This window comes from Perissodus microlepis, chromosome 14 (assembly GCF_051167445.1).
Source record: "Perissodus microlepis isolate ML-2025 ecotype Zambia chromosome 14, ASM5116744v1, whole genome shotgun sequence".
Lineage (NCBI taxonomy): Eukaryota > Metazoa > Chordata > Actinopteri > Cichliformes > Cichlidae > Perissodus > Perissodus microlepis.
In genome coordinates, this window is record NC_140474.1 from 34,508,700 (window position 1) to 34,531,737 (window position 23,038).

Below are 23,038 nucleotides of genomic sequence, written 5' to 3' on the forward strand. Positions count from 1 at the left end.
ATTCAAACAAATAGTAATCTAGGAATATTTTATTAGGTATATAAGTAGAAGAAGCCAAAGGTTAGTTGATGATTCTAAATTGGCTGTAGGTGTGGATGTGGCTGTGAATGGTTGGGGTTCTTGGAGAACAATGGGCTGGGTGGTCAGTTCCTTAAACTAAGGAGCTATGCAAATGTACTGTTTATAAGATTGACCTGCAGTCAGCTGAGACTAAAGAAGTCACTTGGGTGAGTGACGAAACGTTTCTCCCACGAAACGCTACGTCCAGATGAACAGAATCAACTTTTGGACACTTAAGGGCCCATGGCGCGATATGGCAGCCTCGCTTCTGTCAGTCTGCCCCAGGGCAGCTGTGGCTACAACTGTAGCTTGCCTCCACCAGTGTGTGAATGTGTGTGTGAATGGGTGGATGACTGGGTGTGTAAAGCGCTTTGGGGTCCCTAGGGGGGGACTAGTAAAAGCGCTATACAAATACAGGCCATTTACCATTTAATCATTAGTTATTATTAATCTCTGGCTCTCTTCTACAGGATGTCTTGTCCTGTTTTCCTCCTCTCACCACCAACCAGTCATAAATAAATAAAACCGAAATGAATTGAAAACAATATTGTAATTTTTAAAGATATTCTGGTAAACTGAGTAGCTGTCTGTGAGTGGCGTCAATTGTGACATAATCATGAAAAAAGTGTTCCATTAGATGGTTACGGATGCGCCATTTTGTTAGTTGCCGACAACGTCAAACGACTGGATGCGCAGGACACGTCAGACAAAAAGGGGTGTGTGTGGGGGGGCTAAATTGCCATGGCAACTGTGCTGACGTAGAATGAAACCCCTCCCACGGCGTTATTCAGCCTTTGTACCGTTCAGTTGGCAGCCATTGTATTTTTACGGATCGTAAGAAATCTAAAGCGTAGCGAGTCATATAGTTTTTAACGCGACGTGTTAAAACGCTACCAATATAATTATAGATTCAAAGATAACGTCTACTGCCGAAGTACTCAAGTAAAAAGACGCGCCAAACGAAGATTGTATTTTCCACCCCAGACGTGAAGCTTGGCGGAGGGATTTAACCGAATTTAGCTTACGTTTTTAACGAAAAATTCGCCGTATAAATCCGCACCCAGATTTCTGTCATACATCTTTGTTTCATAGTGCGTGTCCGACTTTTTCTTAGGTCTGTGCGCTTATTTAGATGGCAAGCTTCCCAGACTCTGTGAACGAAAATGATATAGGTAAGTAAAACATTTTACATGTGTTGTTTTTGTGAATGCAGGTGAGAACGCTGAACGATGTCCTGGTATTTTAGTCTTAGTGCTTTTTATCTAATGCCAAACTGTAAAACTTTTTGTTTCCACCAGACTATGTGGACTTTCAAAACATTGTTACTAAATAAGATGTCGAATTATTGGCTACTTAGCTTAAACCGGTAAAGCAAAGTTTAATTAAGTTAAGAGATGTCGTTTATTTGTCAGTGTTTCTTGGGTTTATATACGTATGTATCCCTGCTGTTATATTAGCTCAGTGCGGTTGGTTATTTTGATGCATATCCACGATAAAGCCGTTTTATACGTTAGTGCAGCGTTTCCCTGTTGCTGGTTTGCTGATACAAACACTGGCTGAGGGCCATTCTTCCTACAACAGCGAGAACCATAGCCGCCCAGGGATGTACGTGCGTGCTTGCACGCCAACGTTGCATGGCTAATAAACCGAGCTCGTAGCTTTAGCATGTTAACTGTATTACTTTTATTTATTGCTTATTTATTAGCTATAACCGTAGTTAGGTACTAAACGTCTTATTTAATCCTAAAATCAGAATTGATAAACGTCAGCCCCATGTAGGCCTTTAGTGGTTTACTTAATGCACGTACCTTCACACATTCTTGCACCCAAAAAGACAACCTTCATAACTGTATAGACGTTGTCGGAGTTATATTTATCTACTCACTCATGTACACAATGCAGTATTTGTTTTATTGTTGATGTTATTTTACTTGTTGCAAAAATGTGTTGACATTAACTTATATATTGGTCTTACCAAGTAACCCCGATATATGTACAGACCTGAACACAAAGCACAAAGATTCCATTTTGTGCGCTATGTGATGAATGCAGTTATGAAACTGCCAGTATGTTGTGTATCCGGAATTTAAGAGTTAAGTTAACCAAAGGTTACTTTGCCACGTAGACTTTGATATCCTGTAGAAATGGACTTGAAAAAAGTACAATTCCAAACGTAAAAAGTTAATAGTGGATCTGCGGAGGTTAATTGTAGACAGTTCATATATCAGCGTATAGCCCATTATAGCTGAGAGAATATAACCATGTCTCCCCCCCCCACTCCCTCCCCTGTTGTACAAATGGTATGGTTTGCACATTAGCCAATCAGGTATCTGCACCAGTGAACAAACTGGGTCTGTGCCAGATAAAGAAGTTAGTTTCATGTGTATTATTTGGGCTGAAAAATGACGCACATTCATTTGTTACAGAATATAACTGAAAAAAAGTTATGTTATTGCTTTTTCCAGGTAAGGCAAAGTTCATTGGCGAACTCCTGGTGCCTGTTGCTCCCTTTGACCAGAAGTCTGGGCGTGAAGCTTGGACAGTGGCCTTTGCACCCAATGGTTCCTACTTTGCTTGGTCTCAGGGGCATCGCATTGTCAGGCTTATCCCTTGGACGAAATGCCTGAACAGCTTGTAAGTTTCTTTTGGTTTTTTTCCCCTCTTGTCTTTTTCTCTTTATTTTCTTAAAGCACCAAGCACTTTTTATATCACTAGCATAACTACCTTGGTAGTATGTTTGCTTGTTTGTTTTTTTTATAGTAATGGAGTACACGTTTTCTGTGTTGTTGTTTTGTAAACCCCCAACTAATTATAAAAATCTTCAAATTTATGGAAAAAAAATGAGACACTGAGGCTTTTAGGATAATTAATTTAATTATTTTTTGATTGGATTACAATTTAATTTTTGTGCTATCTCATACAACAGAGCATTTACCATTGCTGGGGCTGCTTTTGGGGGGCGCATGATTTAATTTTGACATTCATACAGAAGCAGCAGGAATGAGAATCAGCACCTCCAAGTCTGAGGCCATGGTCCTCAGCCAGAAAAGAGTGGATTGCCCACTCTGGGTCAGGGATAAGTTGCTGCCCCAAGTGGAGGAGTTCAAGTATCTCATGGTCTTATTAGAGAGGGGAGGGATAGATCAACAGACAGATTGCGGCTGCGGCTACAGTGATGCAGACGATGTACTGTCCGTTATACATTGCGTATACAAGTGATGGAAATGAGCTTTATCCGAAGGGTGGCTGGCATCTCTTTTAGAGATGGGGTGAGGAGCTCAGCCATGCAGGAGGGGCTCACAGTTACAGTTACAGTTACTTCTGAATCAGTCTCTGCCAACCTCAAGCTAAAAGATCAGATGTATTTGTCAGTGCCAAGAACACGTGGTTTGAATTACCAGCTCACTCTCTGCTTAATGGGGTGTTTTTCCGCTTACCAGGGTCTTGTGACTCTGAGCCACATGTTGAAGTTATCTTTAGAAAGAAGTGCCTGTTGTTCCTGGCCATCAGGGCTGTGGCTGGTTGGGCCCCAGTGACACTAGAGGAAAAGAAGGACAGCAGCCTCTTTGTGACAATGGTGTGATAACACTTGATTTTCTATCTGGAACTGATTGTAAGTAGGCAGTCACCCAGAGGTTGAGGGTGCTGCACACTGAATTACTGTGCAACTACTTGCAATTTCAATTGCAAGGCAATTGTACAGGTTGCTTGATGAGAGGCAACCCGTTGCCAGCTAGTCTTAGTTGGACTTGTACAGACTGCAGACAATCTCGGGCAGATTGGCAAATGTTTGCAAATAATTGCTGGCAAATGTATACATGAAGACAGATTGCAGTGCATTGGCATTCAGAGTTGGTCTGTACCATCAAATAATAAAATGCACAAATGTGGCAGGCATTTTACTTCAAATATAATTAAATTTTAAAGCAGAGAAGAACAACTTGTTTTGTGTTAGATACATATAAGTTAGTTACTGCTAGAATTGTTTATTTATTAAGAATGATGTTGAAATGTTGTCAGAGCGAGTGTGACACTATTGGCAGTAGTGGATGGCTCAAAACTGCAAGCATGGTGCCAAAACTTTGGCTCTGTTATGTAATTTTTTTTCATGCAGTCTTTAGAGCCAAGCCCCACATAGTCCTGCTCTACAGCAATATTGGTGTTTTATTAAAACAGCTGAGCTGAACTAAACTTAATGGAGCTTCAGAGGCAGTGAAGAGGAGACTTCAAATGCAAGATGCATACAATAATGTATCATGTTTTCCTTTTTACAGAGCAGATTCCAGTGTTTCAGGCTTTTAGTCACATTTCTGCAGAGATGGTACACAGTGAAAACTGTCTTTTGGTAAAATTCATATTTCTTTCTGTCTTCAGTAGGTTGAATTACATACCACATGCAGGGGTGGAAATTAGCTCCTGCCACTGGCCAAATTTATGGATGGGCTTGTAAATTGGAAGAATGCACAAGCCTTCGTGGTGGGTTTAAATTTGAACAGAAAAAACTATGTTCAGTTTACACTCCTGACCTGTCGTGGGCAGCGTGGGTTGCTGCTAGTCTGCTCTAAATGCCTTTATTAGAGGACAGAGCAAAACTCAATGTGGTGTTACATTTCTGTGGCAGATGCAAAATTTTCTCCAGGAACATTTTCCATTTCCACCCCTGACCACATGGCTTTCAAAATGCAGTTATTAATTGGACTGTTAATTTTGGGTACTTGTTAATTAAATTAATCAGTGTAATATTTCCAGTCTCATGCTTTTGCTCTTCAGACACTCAAACAGTCAAACAGAACAATAAAAAAAAAACCCCCAAAAAACAGAAATAAGTCCTGCATCCACTTGGTGCCATTTGACCAGATATACCACTTTAATATGAAATTATGCAGTAACAAAAAAATTCTTTGTTTAATGAGAGAATCAATATTATAAATATTAAATAACCAAAAAGATTCCTAAGAAGTCTTTAATGACATTCTATTTTCTGCTTTCCAACAAAGTGTTGTGTGCAGTTTGTGCATACAGGCAAAGAGGAATTTTGTTCCATTTAGTGAGGTCAACATCACATTTTGAGTTGGAGTTAATAAATATGTGACATGTTTTACAGCATTGTGGAGTTTAAATTAATAGTAATACATTTTATTTGTAAATGCTTTTCAAGACCTTTCAAGACACCTCACAAGTTCTATTACTCTGCTATTAATGATGCAGTGAATGACAGGTTAGGGTCTCAAAATGGAATTCCAAAAATTCTATGTAGTTTTGGAAATAACAAGGATGCAGTAGTGTGACTGCATTGGTTACATGTAGGATCTCTTTGAACTTTTGGTAACTTGTCATTAGATCAATGAAGACTATGTACAAGTTTAGACTGTTTTACAGAACATCTAAGTCACCCTGAAGAAATGTATAACCTCGTGATTTTTGATTTTTTTTGCCAAATTGAGTCGGTTTGCTATTTGTTTTGAAAATATTTGAAACCACTCAGCTGATGTGTATTGAGTAAAGTATAGATTGTACTTGCAATCTATAGATTCTGGAACATGCGCTTCAACTGGTCTGGTAGCTCTGATCTTTACGCAAACTTTATTTTTGTTGGGTTTTATCATATAGGGTGTGACCATGTAGGATCCTTGACATGTGGCGAGTAACTTTGAGCTAAAAGAAGTGTGTAATACAAGAGCTTTCTCCGGTTGAAAATTGTCTGAGACCAGCCTCTCTATTTTACAGGCGCTGCTGATGTTCTTGAGCCTAGAGCACATTTTCTCAGATAACCTACCCAGTGTGTATTGCTTTGCTCTCAAGTCCAGAATGTACTGAATTTCATTCTTAGCAGGGTTTGGCCCTTCCTTACAGTTTTCTTTATTTAGGTCCAACACCCCATGTGGCTTCCTGCTGAGCAGAAATTCAAAGGGAGACAATCCCATGGAGTCCTAGGGAACTCTGGCAGTGTAAACAACAAAGGGTCCAGCCAGCAGTTCCAATTGCATTCATCCTCTTATATGATCTTACGAGTCATGGATTTCAAAGGCTTATTCAGCTGCTCCACCAACCCGTCTGTCTGAAGGTGGTAGACACCGGTCTGAACAGATTTAATGGCCAGTAATTCGTACACCTCTTTAGGTGTCCTAGACATAAACAATGTGCCCTGGTCAGTTGGTATCTCTTTCGGCATCCCAACTCAAGAGATGACCTGAAACTGTGCATGTACTACACTCTTTGCAAGACAAGTGCGCTGTGGCACTGCAAAGGTGCTTTTGGAACGGCCAGCTGGTTCACCAGCTCCACCTTCATTGGCGCTAATTGCTGGAGCTGGCAGGGTCTCCCATGAAGGCCCTGCCATTTCCTCCTCCCCCCAGAGTCCATGTCGAACGATCTCATGTCACCGCTGAGCTCAGCACAGACCTGTGTCCCTACCAGCCGAGAACACACCCCTACACACTGCCCTATTAGCCTACTGAAACCATGCCAGTTCATTCTCATATAGGTGCGTGCTAACCGTAGCATTCAGCCTTTAAGTTTTGCCCATATATAAAATTTCCACTGGTACCATAGGATATTCATGAACCATAGCCTGTTGTATACCCCTTTGGCACCTTACCAGTACGCAATAAGTCTCTCTTGGGTCGGGGGAGGGAGTCGGAGGGTTGAACTCTGTGTCAAATACTGAGCTTCAGTAAAGATTCAAGTTGCAGTTATTTATATGTCCTGTCACCTTAAATCTTCACTCAAAGACAAGTATCTTTGACAGTGTATATATAGATGTATCATATATAAGAGACAAATATTGTTCTTTCAGTATGTTGGCATTATTACATTTGGCTCAATGCTTACATATATGTGGAAAAAGCAAATGTACGAGCTGTGATAACTGTTTCTGATGAAATGAAGAGTAGACTGATATATTAAATATTTGTTTATTGGGTGAGAAAATCATACCATGTCATAACTGCTGTAAGTCATACAGAATAGATATCAGAGCCTTAAACAGGCTGACTTCTGCTAAATGGGTCAAACTGGGCAGAAAGTATACAAACACATAACATCCTTATAGAATATGATGTAACACTATAGATCAACTTACCTCAGAATATAATAATAATAATAATAATAATAATAATAATAATAATAATGATGGATTGGATTTATATAGCGCTTTTCAAGGCACCCAGAGCGCTTTACAATGCCACTATTCATTCACTCTCGTATTCACACACTGGTGGAATGCGAGGAGTGAAGGAGGATTTAGTGTTTGTGTTATTACGAGAGTGCTAAACAAGAAGAGTTCCCAGATGGTACAGCGGACACATGTGTGACTGCTGTGATTAAAGCATCTTTCTTTCAGCTTAACGAGTGAACTGTCAGCTCGTTCAAACACACATTAAAGTCCGTTTGGCTCGACACCACCGAACAGAGGCAGCAATATAACATAGCTAACATTAACAGTGCAGTGAATCCTGCTTGTGCCGTGATATTCAGGACTGCAGGACTGTTGTGCTTGTGGATGTATGACTGACTTTAATTATCCATAAAATCATCACATTCTCTGTAAGATTAAGGTCGACTATTGAACGGTGTATATTTTAAAGTAAAGGCTTTAAAACCAAGTTAGTAAAAACATCACTAATGTCACATAACTTTGCCGACATGTGGCCAACAGTAATGTTTTGTTCTTCATTATTAAACATTTGCACATAAATAAGTGACATAACATTCAGTACTTACTTTTAAAAGTTTACTCTTCGGGTGCCCCTCTTCCGCCGTTTTTTTCCGGCAAAGTTATCCACACCCACCGCCGCACTATGCATTCTGGGATATGTTGGGCCACGAAGTCTACACCGCCACATCCTCAAAATTCAGGGAAATAAAGGACACATTTGAGGCTGCATTTCGAGCAGCCTTTGAATTGGGGCAGCCTTCGTCGCGTCGCTGTGACGTAATTGGCCTTAAAATGCGGCCTTTGAGGATGCAGACCCTGAATTGGGATACAGCCTAGGTTAGTTGGAGAAAGTGGCCGTTGCTCTGCTTCCACCAGCCGCCGTGGCAACGGATGTAGCAGACCCAGCGACTCACATTTGCCGGCCCACTAGATGGCCCCCTGCCAGGGCTACCGCTGTGTCCAATCTGGTGGGCCGGCGGCAGCAGACACACTGGGTGGTGCCTACCGGAAGCTCCACCTCCAACTACTCCAGGACAACCAGCTCCATCAGTTGAGCCAAGCCAAGGAAATTCAGGCCTCCTTCTTTACCCTGTGAAAATCTTTGGGGTGGTTTTACACCGAGATAAACAAACTGGACTGGTCCCTGCTTATAGATGAACTATACAAAAAGGGAGTGTGTCACCTGTTTTTGTTAAGGAAACTAAGATCTCTTGACATCTGCAGTAGATTGCTGCAGTCAATCTTTCCTTTAAAAACTGGGCCTCATGTATACCCAAGAGCAATTGCCCCCATCCCGCCATCAAATCATGGCTGCTACACATGTGATACGTCACACTGTGCTCATGGACACATGGTCACTACTGACTAGTACATTGGTTGTATGGATTTAAATAAAACATCATAGCAAGGAATTTTCATCAATGGTTTCTCATAATCAAGTTATTCGAGTTACTCTGAATCACTGCAGCTCTACTGGAAACATCTACCAAAGTTAGGCTACATGTTTTAGACTTGTATTAGCTTTTTACCTTTCCTTTCTTTGACCATGTTCCATAATTGACATTCTTCTTTCTCCACTCTTTTTTGCTGTAGTTCAGTGGGCCATGGAGAAGAGGATACCAATGCCTTGAGCCCTCGGCATTTGTCTCGTCAGAGCAGCAGTGGTGGTCAAGTAGTCGCAGCAGCAGGCCAGCCACCAGAACACACCATAGATTGTGGTGATATTGTCTGGGGATTGGCCTTTGGTTCCTCAGTACCAGAAAAGCACAGCCGCTGTGTCAACATTGAGTGGCATCGCTTCAAGTTTGGACAGGATCAGTTGCTCCTGGCAACAGGCCTCAACAATGGTCGCATCAAGATTTGGGATGTTTACACTGGTGAGAACACATCATCATTAATTAGAAGTAGCTCTCTTCAGCTTCACCAGTTGATAATCATGTTAGATAATTGAATCTATGAAATATAAACCCAACTTTGCAAATGTTGGGCATTTTATTTGCATTAGATTTGCATAGGAAATATATCAAAGGTTTAAACTGAGAGACCGTACCATTTGAAGAAAACAAAATGTTGTCATTTTGAATTTAATGGCAGCAACACATTAAATAAAGTCAGGGGTAGGGTCATGGTTACAACTGTACAAGTTCCTTCTTTTGACAGCCCATAAACATCTGGAAACTGAGGCGACCAGTTGCTGGACTTTTGGGAGAGGATTGTTGTCTCATTTTTGTCTAATACAGGATTCTCTCTCCTGCATCTTTGACTTATTTTTTTTATTTCTTGATATGCATGATTAGTTTTTAGATAGCCAAAGATCTGGACTCCAGGCAGGCCAGTTCAGCACTTGGCCTCTTCTCCTTACAAACCCATGCTGTTTTAATAGCTTTAGCGTTACCTTGATGAAATATACTATGCCTTTCCTGGAAAAGATGTTTTCTAGATGGAAGCGTATATTTGGGCATATTGGGACCTGATGAATGTAAAAACAAAGAATTACCAGATTTATTTATTTTTTTACCTGATTTTTGTTTCTGAGAAAAATGAGATCTACATATGAGGGTATTCGTTTAAAATTTCGATAGAACAGTGTCCTCGTAAGTGGATATCAGGCCCTTGTAGAGCAAGATTGAGTATTGTGGTCTTAATAACCCGAAATGTGATGTCCACATATGTGGACGCCAGGTTCTAGGAGGTTAATGGTCTTTCCAGATGTGTAAGTTGCCAATTCCATAGGCACTAGTGTACCCCCGTCAGAAAACTGATCACTGATAACCAGCCAGATGGTCCCTGGGGCACACAATGTTGCCAATTAAGCTAATTAATTTGTTAAATGTTTCTCTAGCTGTTTCCTTGTAGTACCACTAATTTTCCTGGCCCTTGTGATAACCCCATCCCAGTTTCATCAATGCTGCAATTAAAATTTCTCTGTATTATTATAGGATTTTTACCTTAGAGTTTAAAATGCCGTGAAACAACAGTCCTTTAGAGACTTTTAAAAAAAATATATTTTCTTTTTGGTATTTGGTTTGTAGATTGGGAAGATATACAAATATACGACCAATTTAAAGCTGGAGATGGAACTACAGTTCTATAGATCGGCTTTGCAGTGAACGAACAAAATTTCTAAATTTATCTGATTAATGTGTGGCTTTTGTGGAATTATAGATGTCAGATTTTGTTCTTAATTAAAAAAAAATTTGAAAAAAAAGAAAAAAAATGTCACTTTGGAGGCACCGTGAGAAATCAGCAGTCTCTCCATCACACCCAACCCCTAGGGCTAAATGCTCCAAAAGAAAGTCTAGTTGAGGGTTGTTCCTCAAGTTAACACCTTATGTCCTTGATTATGCCTGCCTTTCAGGTACCATTGTTATCTGCAACACAAGTGTATTTTTTCTTAATTTTCAGTTGGCAATTAAAATCTGTTTTTCGTTCATTTTTAACCTTGTGGTTTTCGTCCCTGAAACAAACAAAGCTGGAGCTTTAGAACTGAAATTGTGTTGTTGCCTGTGAAGACTGACATTTCTTTTAATCTACTTTCTTTGGTTTGCTTTCTGTAGGAAAACTGTTGCTGAATCTGATGGATCATACAGATGTAGTTCGAGACTTAACTTTTGCTCCTGATGGCAGTCTGATGCTGGTGTCAGCATCCAGAGATAAGACCCTTCGTGTATGGGATCTCAAAGATGATGGTAAGTGGATGAGCTGTTTTTGACTTTAAAACCAACCTTATTCTTTGCTTTTCTTTCCAGTGCAAAGAAGTAATAGCTTCATTTCTTAACTGAGACCATGCTGTTCACAGTTGAAATATAAGGCCCCTGGTCTTTAAAACCAGAAAAGCAAACAGTGTTTACAGTTACACTGAGTTCACAATGAAGAAGTGAAGTGATATAGTCCCTATTATTATTATTATTATTATTATTATTATTTTTAATGTTGAGAAAATGCAACCTGACAAACACAAGAGTCTTAGTTCCATTTATTACCCAGGTGCTGCTTCAAGATTAATTTATGTCAAATAATGCATCTGTTTGCATTCATACTGCTGTTTAGATAGTTAGCAGAGCAGACATCCTGACACACAAAGTCCTGCAGTTTTCCAAAATCCTAGCTGCACATCACTGGATACATATGACCTCTGTGTCTGGTTATTGGTTGACAAGTGGGCCAGAATAAGAAAGGAAAGCGATAACAGAGTTCACTAGGAATGGAAGAATTGCAAAAAGCAAAACTAGCTGCAGTAAGCACTTTCCATTGTTTTTAACACTCTGTTTCACATCAGCAATTTGTATGTTGGAACTTCGCTCTTCTCTGCAGCTTGCTGGCAGACCAACAATAGCACAAGCAAGCGTGACCCATAGACCAGTTGTACCACAAACTTTGTAAACTGCCTCTATCTGACAATGGAGCTCTTTGCAGGCCCAACCCCAGAACGCTACCCATGCTGAACCATGAATCCCACTTAACCCTTTAAGACCTACCATAGAACCAAGTCCGCCAGAGCTTATATTATATTTTTACATGGTGTGGTGCCATTTTTGGGAGCATTTCAAGTTGCTATACATCAATACAACAATTATAGCCCAGATTTTAATAATATGTATTCATTAAGTGCATAGTAATTACATAAATTGCAAAAAAGTGCAATAAACTACAAAAAAATTGAAAATCGTTTTTGCTTTTTTAACATATATTTCTAGTTAGAGAAATTTAAGAGGCTTATCCCTCAAAACTGTAAATACAAAAAAGTTGCACAAAATAGTTTCCTACCACAGGAAATTTATTTTGAGTGTCTTCATAGTTTTATTTTTGAAATACACCAATTTTTATATACTGCAGGAAAAACGAAAATAAATATTATAGTGCAAATTTGCAAAAAAGCAGCATATGCATCAAAATAAACTATTTCCAGCAGTGCAATATGAGTCCTAAGCATCCCAGAAACGACACAGAAAGTCATAAAGTCAAAGATAACTTTTAAAAACACCAGTATAGGCCCTGAGGCCCTGATGGTAAAAAAAACTACATTTCTGCGAAAATGACGTCACTTCCGGTTTCGGGCAGGTAATGGCGGACATGCAAAAGTTCGCGCTGACATCTATTCCAACGTAGGAAGTGTTATGAACAGCTGATCGGATCGGCAAAGCGTGTTTCTGGAATATTATGTTTTTGTTGCTGCAAGTGCTTTTTATGCAGTTTTTGCAAAGCTATATGTGGAAGGAAACTGTGACCTAGGACAAGCTGATGGCATAAGATGTAAGTACAACTCCTCCAGTTTCATATGCAAAAAAAATTATTGCGCTAGCTTACGTGGTTGCAGAGCTACCGGGATTTAAAAATAGTTACGCAAAACAGAGCGTGCCCGCTCCGACCGGCTTTAAAGGGTTAAAACACTAACCACATGCTGCCTTGAGAGTATTTGCAGATCATGGGAACCTTGGATGCAACACCAGAACCCTGAATCCTTCCATACATTGTGTCAGTTAAAAATGTTAATGCAACTAAGTAATATCGCAAAATAAAAGTGCAGTGTAAATAAGTGTTGTGAAAAGACCAATTGCTTAGTTTTTAGTAGATGAGTAGCAGCAATTTTAGCAAATATGCAGCTAACACTTAACTCTTAACACGGCAGTGGTTCAAAAATATAGTGACCAGTTATTTCTAATCACGATCTTCACGGGAAACTAAATATCCTGGTTAAATATTGATTAAATAAAACAATATAAACATGATCAAAATGTAAGACTGGCACATAGGTTGTGACAGAAATGTTGCACTGAGAGTAATGAGCACGGTCATTTTCTCTTGTAGGTAATATGGTGAAGGTTTTGAGGGGCCATCAGAACTGGGTGTACTGCAGCGCCTTCTCCCCTGACTCTTCCATTCTGTGCTCGGTTGGTGCAGGAAAGTCGGTGCGTAAACAAGTTCCTTTGTACTTATTTTTATGAGTGTCCTAGCTAATCTTTGTGCAGTTGCTTGTGATCAGTTATGCTCAATCAAACCTCAATTAGACCCCATAACCTCTTTGTCTACCTTTAATATAAACTGTGCTCGGTGTCAACAGTCAAGTGCTTGGATCTAGATTCTGTTTGGCTTTTGTATGCTGTGAAAAAGGGATTTTGTTCTGAAGTATGCACGAAGTATGACGAAGACAATTGTTTTTATGAATGTTATATAGCTGAAGTTAATCTTTTAGTATGGACATGGAAGTGGGAGAGGCAAAACAAAAAAAACTCTTTAATACTGGGGAATGTTTAACTTAAACATAAATTGCCCCAAAAATACTTTTTTCATTTTAAAAAATTCGAAATCATTGTAAATCATTTACAAGTCAAACATGTTGCTGAATAGCGATTCCATGGACTGGCCAGCTTTGGCTAACCTTATGCATAGTATCACAAACCTAGATTACTCTTAACGTGGTGATAGTTTTGTCAGGTTTTATGTCCCTACAGTGTGTGTCTTGCTCTCCTTGTCACAGGTGGTGGTAAAACTCAGTGTGTGATTGGTTTTGAAAGGAGCGCTGCGCTGACATTTTGAGCAGCTGGTGTAAACCATGGACGCACAGTGCGCAATGCCCAAAGGCCTGGCCAGGGGCAGCCTGGCATCCTGACCTGCAAGGTCATTCTGTACGTAGGTGCTGCTCCGTGTCTGTCTACTTCTGCTGTCGCGGTTGCTCTATTTACTTTATTAATTGTAGTTTTAAAACTGTCATGTAAATGGTGGCCCTATGCTCCACCCCCCACCCAAACACACATGCACTGCCATCGCTAAACAAATAAAAGGGAGCAGCAATACTTTATGCTCTTTCTTTTTCTTTTTTTTTACCTCAACCTTTCTGCCATCATTTTAGGAATTCAGCTGTGAAAAATGTTGTTTCTTTTAACTGAAAAATGATGACAAAAAAAGAAAAGAACCCATACAGAAAGATTAAACAGTAGTATTAGATTGCAAGCTGTATTTTTATAGACCATTAAATAAGGTTTTAACGACCAGCATCATTTATAGTTTCCTATAATTAGTCAGTGGCAGGCCCTAAAAGTTTCATACTCGTACAGTTCTGTGATAAATGCCACAAATCAAAGACATTATTAATAAACATTCTGACCATGGCTGACATTGAAAGAAAAAGGCTTATGCAGATTGTCACTTTTTGCGTGTGCGTGTGTGTGTGTGTGTGTGTGTGTGTTTGTGTGCCTGTATGTGCGTGTCTGTTTGTGTGTGCGGGCACGCGCGAATCGCATGTGCGTGCATATGTGTACTCTGCCAGAGGTATCGATCCTTTGGCCATAAATATTCTTTTCTCTTGCAGTCTCTCTTCGTAGGCTTCTGCCGGAGATGCGAGCCTATTGTAAACACAGTGAACTAAATCTCTGAAAGGGGAAACCAGTGGAGTAACTTTATGTTACCTTAAGTTACTACTTGTTTTATTTTCTCTTTTTTGTGTAGACTTTTTTTATTAAAATAGTATACATTTAGCTCATTTACTGATGTAATGAAAGATGTATGAATGTAAATTCTAATGTAGAAGCTTTACAGTTATATAAATGTTTGATATTTTTATTGTCATTGTAGGAAAGTGTTCTTATTGGCATAGTGTTGGTGATGTGTAGCACACTGCACGTTAGCAAGGCTCTGCTATTTATTTTTTCTGCCTGGTTTAAGGTTACAAAGCATTATAGTGACACTGAGCATAATTTGAGCATAACTATTTTTCTGATTTAATTCCTTTTAATTTAATTAATTTAATTTCTAATTGATTTTTGTGCATCTAGTGATAATTAGTGTAAGATAACACATCTATAGTCATACAGTCTAAATCATTCCATGGGCTATAATGTGTCATTCTTTATTGCAGGTGTTCCTATGGAACATGGATAAGTTCACGCTGATCCGAAAGTTGGAGGGACATCACCATGATGTGGTGTCTTGTGAGTTTTCGCCAGATGGAGCATTGTTAGCTACCGCCTCTTATGACACCCGAGTGATTGTCTGGGATCACCATAAGGCCACAGTCCTCCTGGAACTGGGGTAAGAAGAAATCCAAACAACACAGATATTCAATATTATGTTAGTACACATTTGTTTGGTAAACAAAATGTTGCTCTTTTGAGCGGCAGCCCTAAGTAAACTAAAATAAATTAAATCTCCTTTAGAGAAAGTGTTCCAAAAGTCCCCCATTGGCTTTGCCCAACTCGTTTCCTTGACGTTGAGGTTCAATTGAGATCAAGGAAATGTGAGATAAGGACTTAGGAAAAGAGAAGAGGAGTGCGCTGAGAATCCGAACGGCTTTACACTAGTCTCCTTAAGAATGTAATGCCGAGTGTTCGCTGTGTTGAATCTACTGAGACATGATTATTCACCACTAGGTTTTATGCAAGTCATTTAAATGAGAACTGCACTTTTAAAGCAAAAGGAAGTTTTAGAGACATGTTTACTAACATCTGCTGCAGCCCAAAGCTGCCTTTTGACTGGGTTTACTAAAGAGGCGCAGTTTGAGTTTTGTGGGGGAGATGTTATCGGCACATGTATGTTAGCACTTTCTGTGGATGACTGAGTTGTGATCCCAGTGCCAATACTTTGGCTCTGTCCTAAAACTCTTCATTCAGTCCTCACGCTGAGTATTGACAAGTGAGCCCCACTTATTGCTCCTCAATAATGCTGCTTTTTTAAAGCAGAAGCAGAAATTAATTAAACTGAGCTGTCTTTTTCTCAGCAGTGCACAAACAGCAAGCAACTTCTCTTTCCTGACTCTGTAGCGAATAAAAGTGAAATGTTTGTGAAAACACAGCTATCAATGAATATGTGTAAATGTGTTATATTAATGCCTGAATGTTGCTATGTGCTATAAAAATGTGATCTGTACATTTGCACATGTAGCACAATAACTTAGTAACTGGAATGGCTTGTGATCTCACATATTTCAGGTGGAATAGTTATAATAATGCGGTTTCCTCTGGATAAATCCTGCACCCCACCTAGATTTCAATTCTCAGAACCCTTTGCACAGTGCCAAGGGATTTCTATCAGTTATCCATTATATCAAAAGCATATTTATTCTCCTGTAGCCTTTTCTCATTTAGCTGAATTGTCTCACTGGGAACAGGCTGCATTTTTGTAAATAAATTCTAGTGCTTTGTTAGATCACCCTGTGATTGCGGGATCACAATAACTTTTTGATCCTTGAAATAATTCTTTTATTTTGTGCAAACATAATTTGTGCTTTCTCAAGAAACCTAGCATGTTTAGAAATGATATGTTGAAAAGTCCTTGCTTGCTGAAAAGGGAATTGGGAAAGTTTGGGAGAATTTTGACAAACTTTAAATTTCATAAGAGGACTAATAATTTCGTCCTCATCTGTAGTACAGCAAGAAAAAAATATTTTGGTAGTCGACTGATCTGCCTTGATTTAGTCGGTGATTAATTCAACAACTCTCATCTCCGCTTCCTGTGGGCAAACCTGTCCTGCTTCAGTCTGCCCAACTGAATATCACCCTGTTGTCTCGTCGCACAGCAAATTACAATAATGACCTAGGAAACGTATGAATCTCAAAAATGCATTTATTTTTGACATGCTCTGGAGTGAGCTCTTATCTTTGAGACGATGTTGATGACGATGATGATAACCATGCTGAAGATGCTCTCTGTTATGGACTTCACCACTTTGAGAGGTGCATGAACCTCTTTACAGAACAAACTCATCTATACGCCTGTGCTTAATACTAGTAAAACTGAACAAAACAGAATTAGAAAAGGCAGCTGCTAATCACAAATTTGGTTATATATCATGTTTTTTCAGATGGTACAATGTTCAGTGTCAATTGAAGTGTCAGGGGCCACTTCTGGCCCGTGTCACCCCTACTTCTATTGACATGAAAAAATATATTGCAATTTGGCCTTCAACACTCCTTTTCTTTTGTTAGGGAGGATTTGTTTGTTGTTGAGTGCAATGTTAAAATGTTAAAATAAGGTTTACTGTTGCATTACTATCACAATTCACTCATTGGCTAACAAAACTGAAATGGTGTTTGCTTAGCAAGCATCATCCTTGCTAAGCATTATGTTATGTATGTGTTGATACAAAAACAAGGTATCAACCCGACACACTAACTTAACTCTCTAAAATAGACCGATTCAGAGTTGACGTCACAGCTCCGGGGTGCCAGCGTTTTAAATGCTCGCGCACTGCATTAGTGCTGTTGTTGCAGGAAAGTCTGCATTCAACTTTGTTTTGTTTTTTTTTCTGGGAAATGCTTTCACATTTTAAGTCTCCACCTCAATCTTGTTCCATCCTTCTGTTTTGCCATTCATGCTATGTTCTTCTTTGTTTCTATTGACTGCAGTCTTGGCAGACGATATAGGCGACACTGCCCCCATAGCTTCCTGTTGTGTTTTGCAGTTACATAAACACATTCACATGGTATTGGTATATAATGCATCAACAAAAATTCTTCATCAACAAATTTTTGTAGTTGACGTCATTGATTATGCCGATGAATCATTGCAGCCATAGTCAGTAGATTTTTTTGATACAGCAGTGTGATGTTCAGAAAAAGGAAAATGCAGTTTGTCAACATGCAAACAAACATTTGCATGATCTGCACCACTTTTGTCATGTTGACTGTTTTCATGAATGGTCAGATATTCCATTGCAATGCATTATGGGATGGCATTTTCTCCCCTTCTTTGGTTCCAGTGTATAATATGTTAAAGGAGGAAATAAAAGAAGCATTGAAGCTTGTTTCTTTAGTATTTGAGGACTTACAACAGCTCCTAAGCAAAGTGGACTGTTAGAATCCACCCTGAGATGTATAATATTAAGGGGCAAAAGGTTGCCTCACTAGGTTGAGGAGTCAAACCATGTGCTCTAAGGCTTGCAGAGGCCTGCATTAGGCAATTTTTGTGATTTTTATACACTGCACTATATGTAGTACTGGGTTGATTGTCTGTTATATGTAGCACCATGGTCTTGAAGGAATCCTGTCTCGCTTCACTGTTTACTGCACCACTGCACATGGTTGAAATGAAAATTTAGCCACTTGACTTGCGTTTGAATCCACCCAGAAGCCACCTACTGCATGTCAGTCACTGATTTCTTTCCCCAGCTTCCTATCTTCTGTCCACTGTTCAAACACAATGAAGCCCATAAATATGCTTTATAAAAAGCTATAACGATGTGATGTACAATGAAAAATGTTAAATTATGACTTTTTTCATTCCAAACGGTGAGTTTTAAAATTTGAACCCAAAAAGCTCTATTACTGATGCTCTATGAACTTCTGCTTTTGTCTTCTCCCAGCCACCTCTTCCCCCCTCCTTCACCCATTTTTGCAGGAGGAGCAAATGACCGCTGGGTTCGCTCTGTGAGCTTCTGCCCTGATGGCCGACACATTGCCAGTGTTACAGATGACAGGTAATATTAATATAATTTATTATTTATATATATATATATTACATTCTTTTTATTTCTTCTTAAAATCTGTTTGTTTGTTTTTCACTGTTTTTGTCTGGTGAATGATTTTAAGACAAAGAAGGCGAGAAACAAGAGAATGATCTTTTTTTATGCATCAGCATGACCAGTTTCAGCAGCATATAAGCAAGTGGTCTTTTTACAATACTTTAGAACACAAAACTAGAGTGAGCCATGACAAACCCACATGTGTTTGTCTTTGGGCCTCTCGAGAGTATGTTTGTACAGTCAAGAGGCTCTGTTCTCTTTTCATGGCCGATATGTAATAACTGGAGCATAGCAGAAAAGCTTGTCTGGTGCAGTTTGCTTCTGAAACTTCCAAGAAGACATGAGTGTTAAGAGAGAGCACAGAGCTACTGTTGGTCTATTTGGCTTGTCCTGGGTTACATGACTGTAACAAGGTGGCTATCAATTACTCTGACTGCTAACTGTCCAAGCACTGAATTGCTGGGAAAGTGTTGAGAGGAAGCTTCACAACATCCCCACATTATTATTCAGAATGTTGGAGAAAAATGGGAAGATTGAAAGGTTTAAGACAAATGTGTTAACCAGTCAGAAGTACAGGAAACTATTTGGCTTGGTCACTGGTCAGATATTGGTCTGGTGGTAGCAAAATTTTTGCAGTTTAGGTTGTGACAATTTTTTTTTCAATTTTTAAATTTTTTTGTTTCTCTCTCTGCATAGGCTGGTTCGCTTCTGGAGCATTGAGGAAAGGGCTCCTCTGGCGATTGCCTCTGTCTCTAATGGCCTCTGCTGTGCCTTCTCTGCTCAAGGAAGTGTCCTTGCTGCTGGGTAAGATGCCACAACATGTTGGCGATGCTCTGTTAACACACACACACATTTGAAGTTAAACTACACCTGGGCACATCCTGACTTTTGATAAGGAAGCCTCATCATTTTTTCCCTCAGCTTCCTTGCACCACCTTACTACATTTAGAGCTCTCTGAAATATTAGCTCAGTTTTCTGTTTTTTCTCCTTTTGATTTATGTTTTAGGACTCGTGATGGTAGCGTGCACTTCTGGGAGTGTCCACGTAGCATTGCCAGTCTGCAGCACATGTGCAGAATGGCCCTCCGTCGAGTGATGAGCACCCAGCAGGTGGAGGCGCTGGCCATTCCTGCACTCCTCTGTGACTACCTAACCTACAAAGTCATTTAATCCTTGGCATTGGCTGATCTGACTGCATTTGTATTGGCAACATACTGAAAAACCATTGAAACACTTTTTTTCTGAACAGCTTTTCATAAAACTCTGAACAATCTAAGAAGATCGGGACAGGAAGAAGAAAAGTTTGTTTTTCTGAAAGCCCAGGGCCATGTCTTCGCCAGAGCCCATCACAACCTTATCTTGTACATATTTATTTTTGTAAGTGCTTTTGTAAATGAGTGTACAGGGCCCAGCACATCACCCATACCTGTTAGGTCAATACTGCCAGGTCTCCTCCTCTGTATCAGTGTGGTTATCAGTAATTTTCGGCTGCTCTTCCATCTGCCTCCAGCTGTCCACCTGCATTATTATTAAGCTCTGCATTAGTTCCACAGACCTGGAATAGGTATTGCATTTAACACAGGCTTTGCAGTGGGGCTTGCTTTTAATGTTAGGTTTTCTTTTCTGCTTTGGTGCGGGAACTAAAGGGAAAAGGTATGGGATGCAGGGTCTTGAAGCCCATTATTTACATCTTATCAATACTAAGGAAATAATGATGCAGACATGGTCTCTTTGGAGGTTTTTCGAATTTTTCTGAAACAGTATTTACACTACCATGGTATACTCGCTCACTGAAAAACTTGTAGCAGCTTTTATTTCTGATGAAAGGACAGCATTTGTCAGTAAAAGATGCTAGCTATCAAGCTAGAGCCTGATGAATAGGGTATCCACCATCTTGGTAGTCATCCCTTGGCAAGAAATTGAATGACTCTTAATATTTCTGTCCAAATCAACAGATGCCGTTTGGGTAAACTGCAAATATTCTGCTAATTTTTCCTCAAACTTGCAGGTGTAACCTACTCACACCCACCCTAGTATGTTTACAGTATGGTTAATTTTTTCAGTGCCCTGCCTGAGGGTGTTACGGAGACCAGTGTTAGATAAAGCACCTCTGCTTCTTAACCATTTGTATTTGAACATACAGAATCTGACAGAACCTTGTGTGTAAACACATGATTCTGTCTTTTGTCCATAAACATATCAAAATTGTGACCTTTATTTTCTCCTTTTTATATCTACTTGTGTTGAAGATTTGTATTTTATTAATTTGTTCTTGTTCTCCTTAAAACAGCTGCACATCTTTGTGTTGTGTGTGTGTGTTGTTGTTTTTTTTTGTTTTTTGTTTTTTGTTTTTTTTTGTGTGTGTGTGTGGCTCAAATGTAGACTCTTTGTGCTTATGGACTCTGTTTATAGAAACTACAGTAAGCAGTCTTTGCAACCTGAAATAATCCAAAGTAATTAAAATCAATCAACTGCCATTCTGGGCCATGTGGTTGTCAGACCTTCATACTTACTGAACTTGGACAGATGCTGCGTTTTTAGAATCTTCTTGATCATCTTATTGTTTTTAGTTTGTCTGTGAGAAGAGACGGGAGCTCCAGGTGTTTTGTAGGAGGGTGGATGGAGCAGGTGTCAATCATTTGTGGCAATAAGTTCTCTGACAGTGCTAATGCCAAAGTTGTGTCCTTTCATTAGTGTGGAAATGGTAGGGGTTGTTATCATTTCTGATAGTGTTAATTGTGTGAGTGGGCTTTAGAATTGTTATGGGTTGGCATTACATGATGTTCATATAGCTGTTACCATTGTGATTAGAGAAATACATTCCTGCCTCCGATGGAGTATAAAGCGGTAAATATTTCCAAAATACATGAATGTATCAATTTCCTCCAATCTCTTTTTTTAAAATTTTCAATAAAGGTGTTTTTTGACATTTTGTACTGGTGGTTATTTCAAGAATCCACCCATCTGCAGCTTTCTATACTTTCATGATTTTATGAATCTGAATCTTTCATGAGTCTGCCAGCATAAGCAAAGGATACAATAGTGCCACAGTCAAAATCGCCACTGCCATCGAGGTTTATTTCATCTTTAATGTCAGAAATGGCATTTACTTGTATGGTAATTTGATTTTTGTCCTTCTCTTCTGATTAGCTTTATCAGGTTTGCAAGGGCTTCTGTAGTTTATCACCACACTGCCCTGCAGCCCAATCATACACATCCCCGAGCATGAATTCAGAAGACCTGTCCTGTCTGCTCCCAAACAGGGCATAAAACTGAAATCCAGTGCACTCATCATATTAAGTGGAAATAACTAATATTAAGTTTCAGTAAGCAATTCAACTGGTTTAGTTGAAAAATGAAATCATGACAAGTTCTGTGTGATGTCTGCTTGTTCTGGACATGATGACCATGTCCTGACCATTTCTCCTGGCTGTCATCCCAAAAGCTCTCTGAAAGAAGTTTTATACCATGGGTTTCTGTTGTTATGTTGTTGTGCACGAGGCTAGCTAATTCTAGCTTATAACCGGATGGCCCCCCAGACCCAACAGTGACCCTGGAGCCAACTGGCCACGGTGTAGGAAGACCTGCCTTCTCCTCTCCCCACTTTTGAGTATTAAAGGTGGCCTATTGGGTGTGATTAGAGTATGTGAGAGTATATGCTGTAAATAATTAGTACCACTGTGAAATCTAGAGTGCTATTAAAATTGAGGGGACAACTGTGACATAAGCGCACGACTGTAGGTCAGTAGTGCTCATCCACACTTTGTCCCAAAAACCTTAGTGTCTAAAGGTGAGAGGCAGACAGCAGTAAAGAGGTGATTGGGACTGGCTCCACCCACAGTTTGTGGGTAACACACCTGCCCCCGACTGGACTGGACTGGACTGGACATTCCGATATAGGCCAACTGACTCCACATTGTGGAGCATACAAGGAGGAACACGACGAGAAAATGGGCAACTCCAGCCACGAGGGTTCCAGGTCCCACACTCTAACTCATGCAGAAAAGGCCAGTCGCCGGGCTTGGGGACAGCATCCGCCACCACAATCTGTGAAGTTAAAGTACAGTGAAATTCCCTGTGCAGTGGGTGTATAAGTTTCGGTCTGTAAGGTTCATTTGGAACATCTTTTGCACTGGAGAGTGTGTTTTATGGAGAGGTTTATATTTTATATGTTCTAAGTTGGGGTTTTATGTCATGGTCCTGGGTCACTTGACCCAGTGTTTTCATGTCATGTTGTATTATGGTTTATGTTCATTTAGTTAGTCTTGGGTTGATCTTTGCCTTTTTTGACCAATAAAAATATGATTGCTTGACACATTGACGGTGGTAGGGCCTTTGAGGTGAAAGATTCCTTAAATACTGACAAT

The 23,038-nt window shown here is 39.7% G+C and overlaps 1 protein-coding gene across 1 annotated transcript; it reads left to right on the forward strand.

Moving 5' to 3' along the window:
• The first annotated feature begins 821 nt into the window (after positions 1-821).
• Positions 822-21,603, forward strand: wsb1 (WD repeat and SOCS box containing 1). Its single transcript, XM_084950410.1, has 9 exons — positions 822-1,232; positions 2,526-2,694; positions 8,810-9,093; positions 10,774-10,905; positions 13,025-13,125; positions 15,072-15,244; positions 18,513-18,626; positions 19,368-19,475; positions 19,679-21,603. Exons 1-9 carry the CDS (start codon positions 1,193-1,195, stop codon positions 19,839-19,841), a joined length of 1,284 nt encoding a protein of 427 aa, XP_084806536.1. The 5' UTR covers positions 822-1,192; the 3' UTR covers positions 19,842-21,603.
• Positions 21,604-23,038: the final 1,435 nt, after the last annotated feature.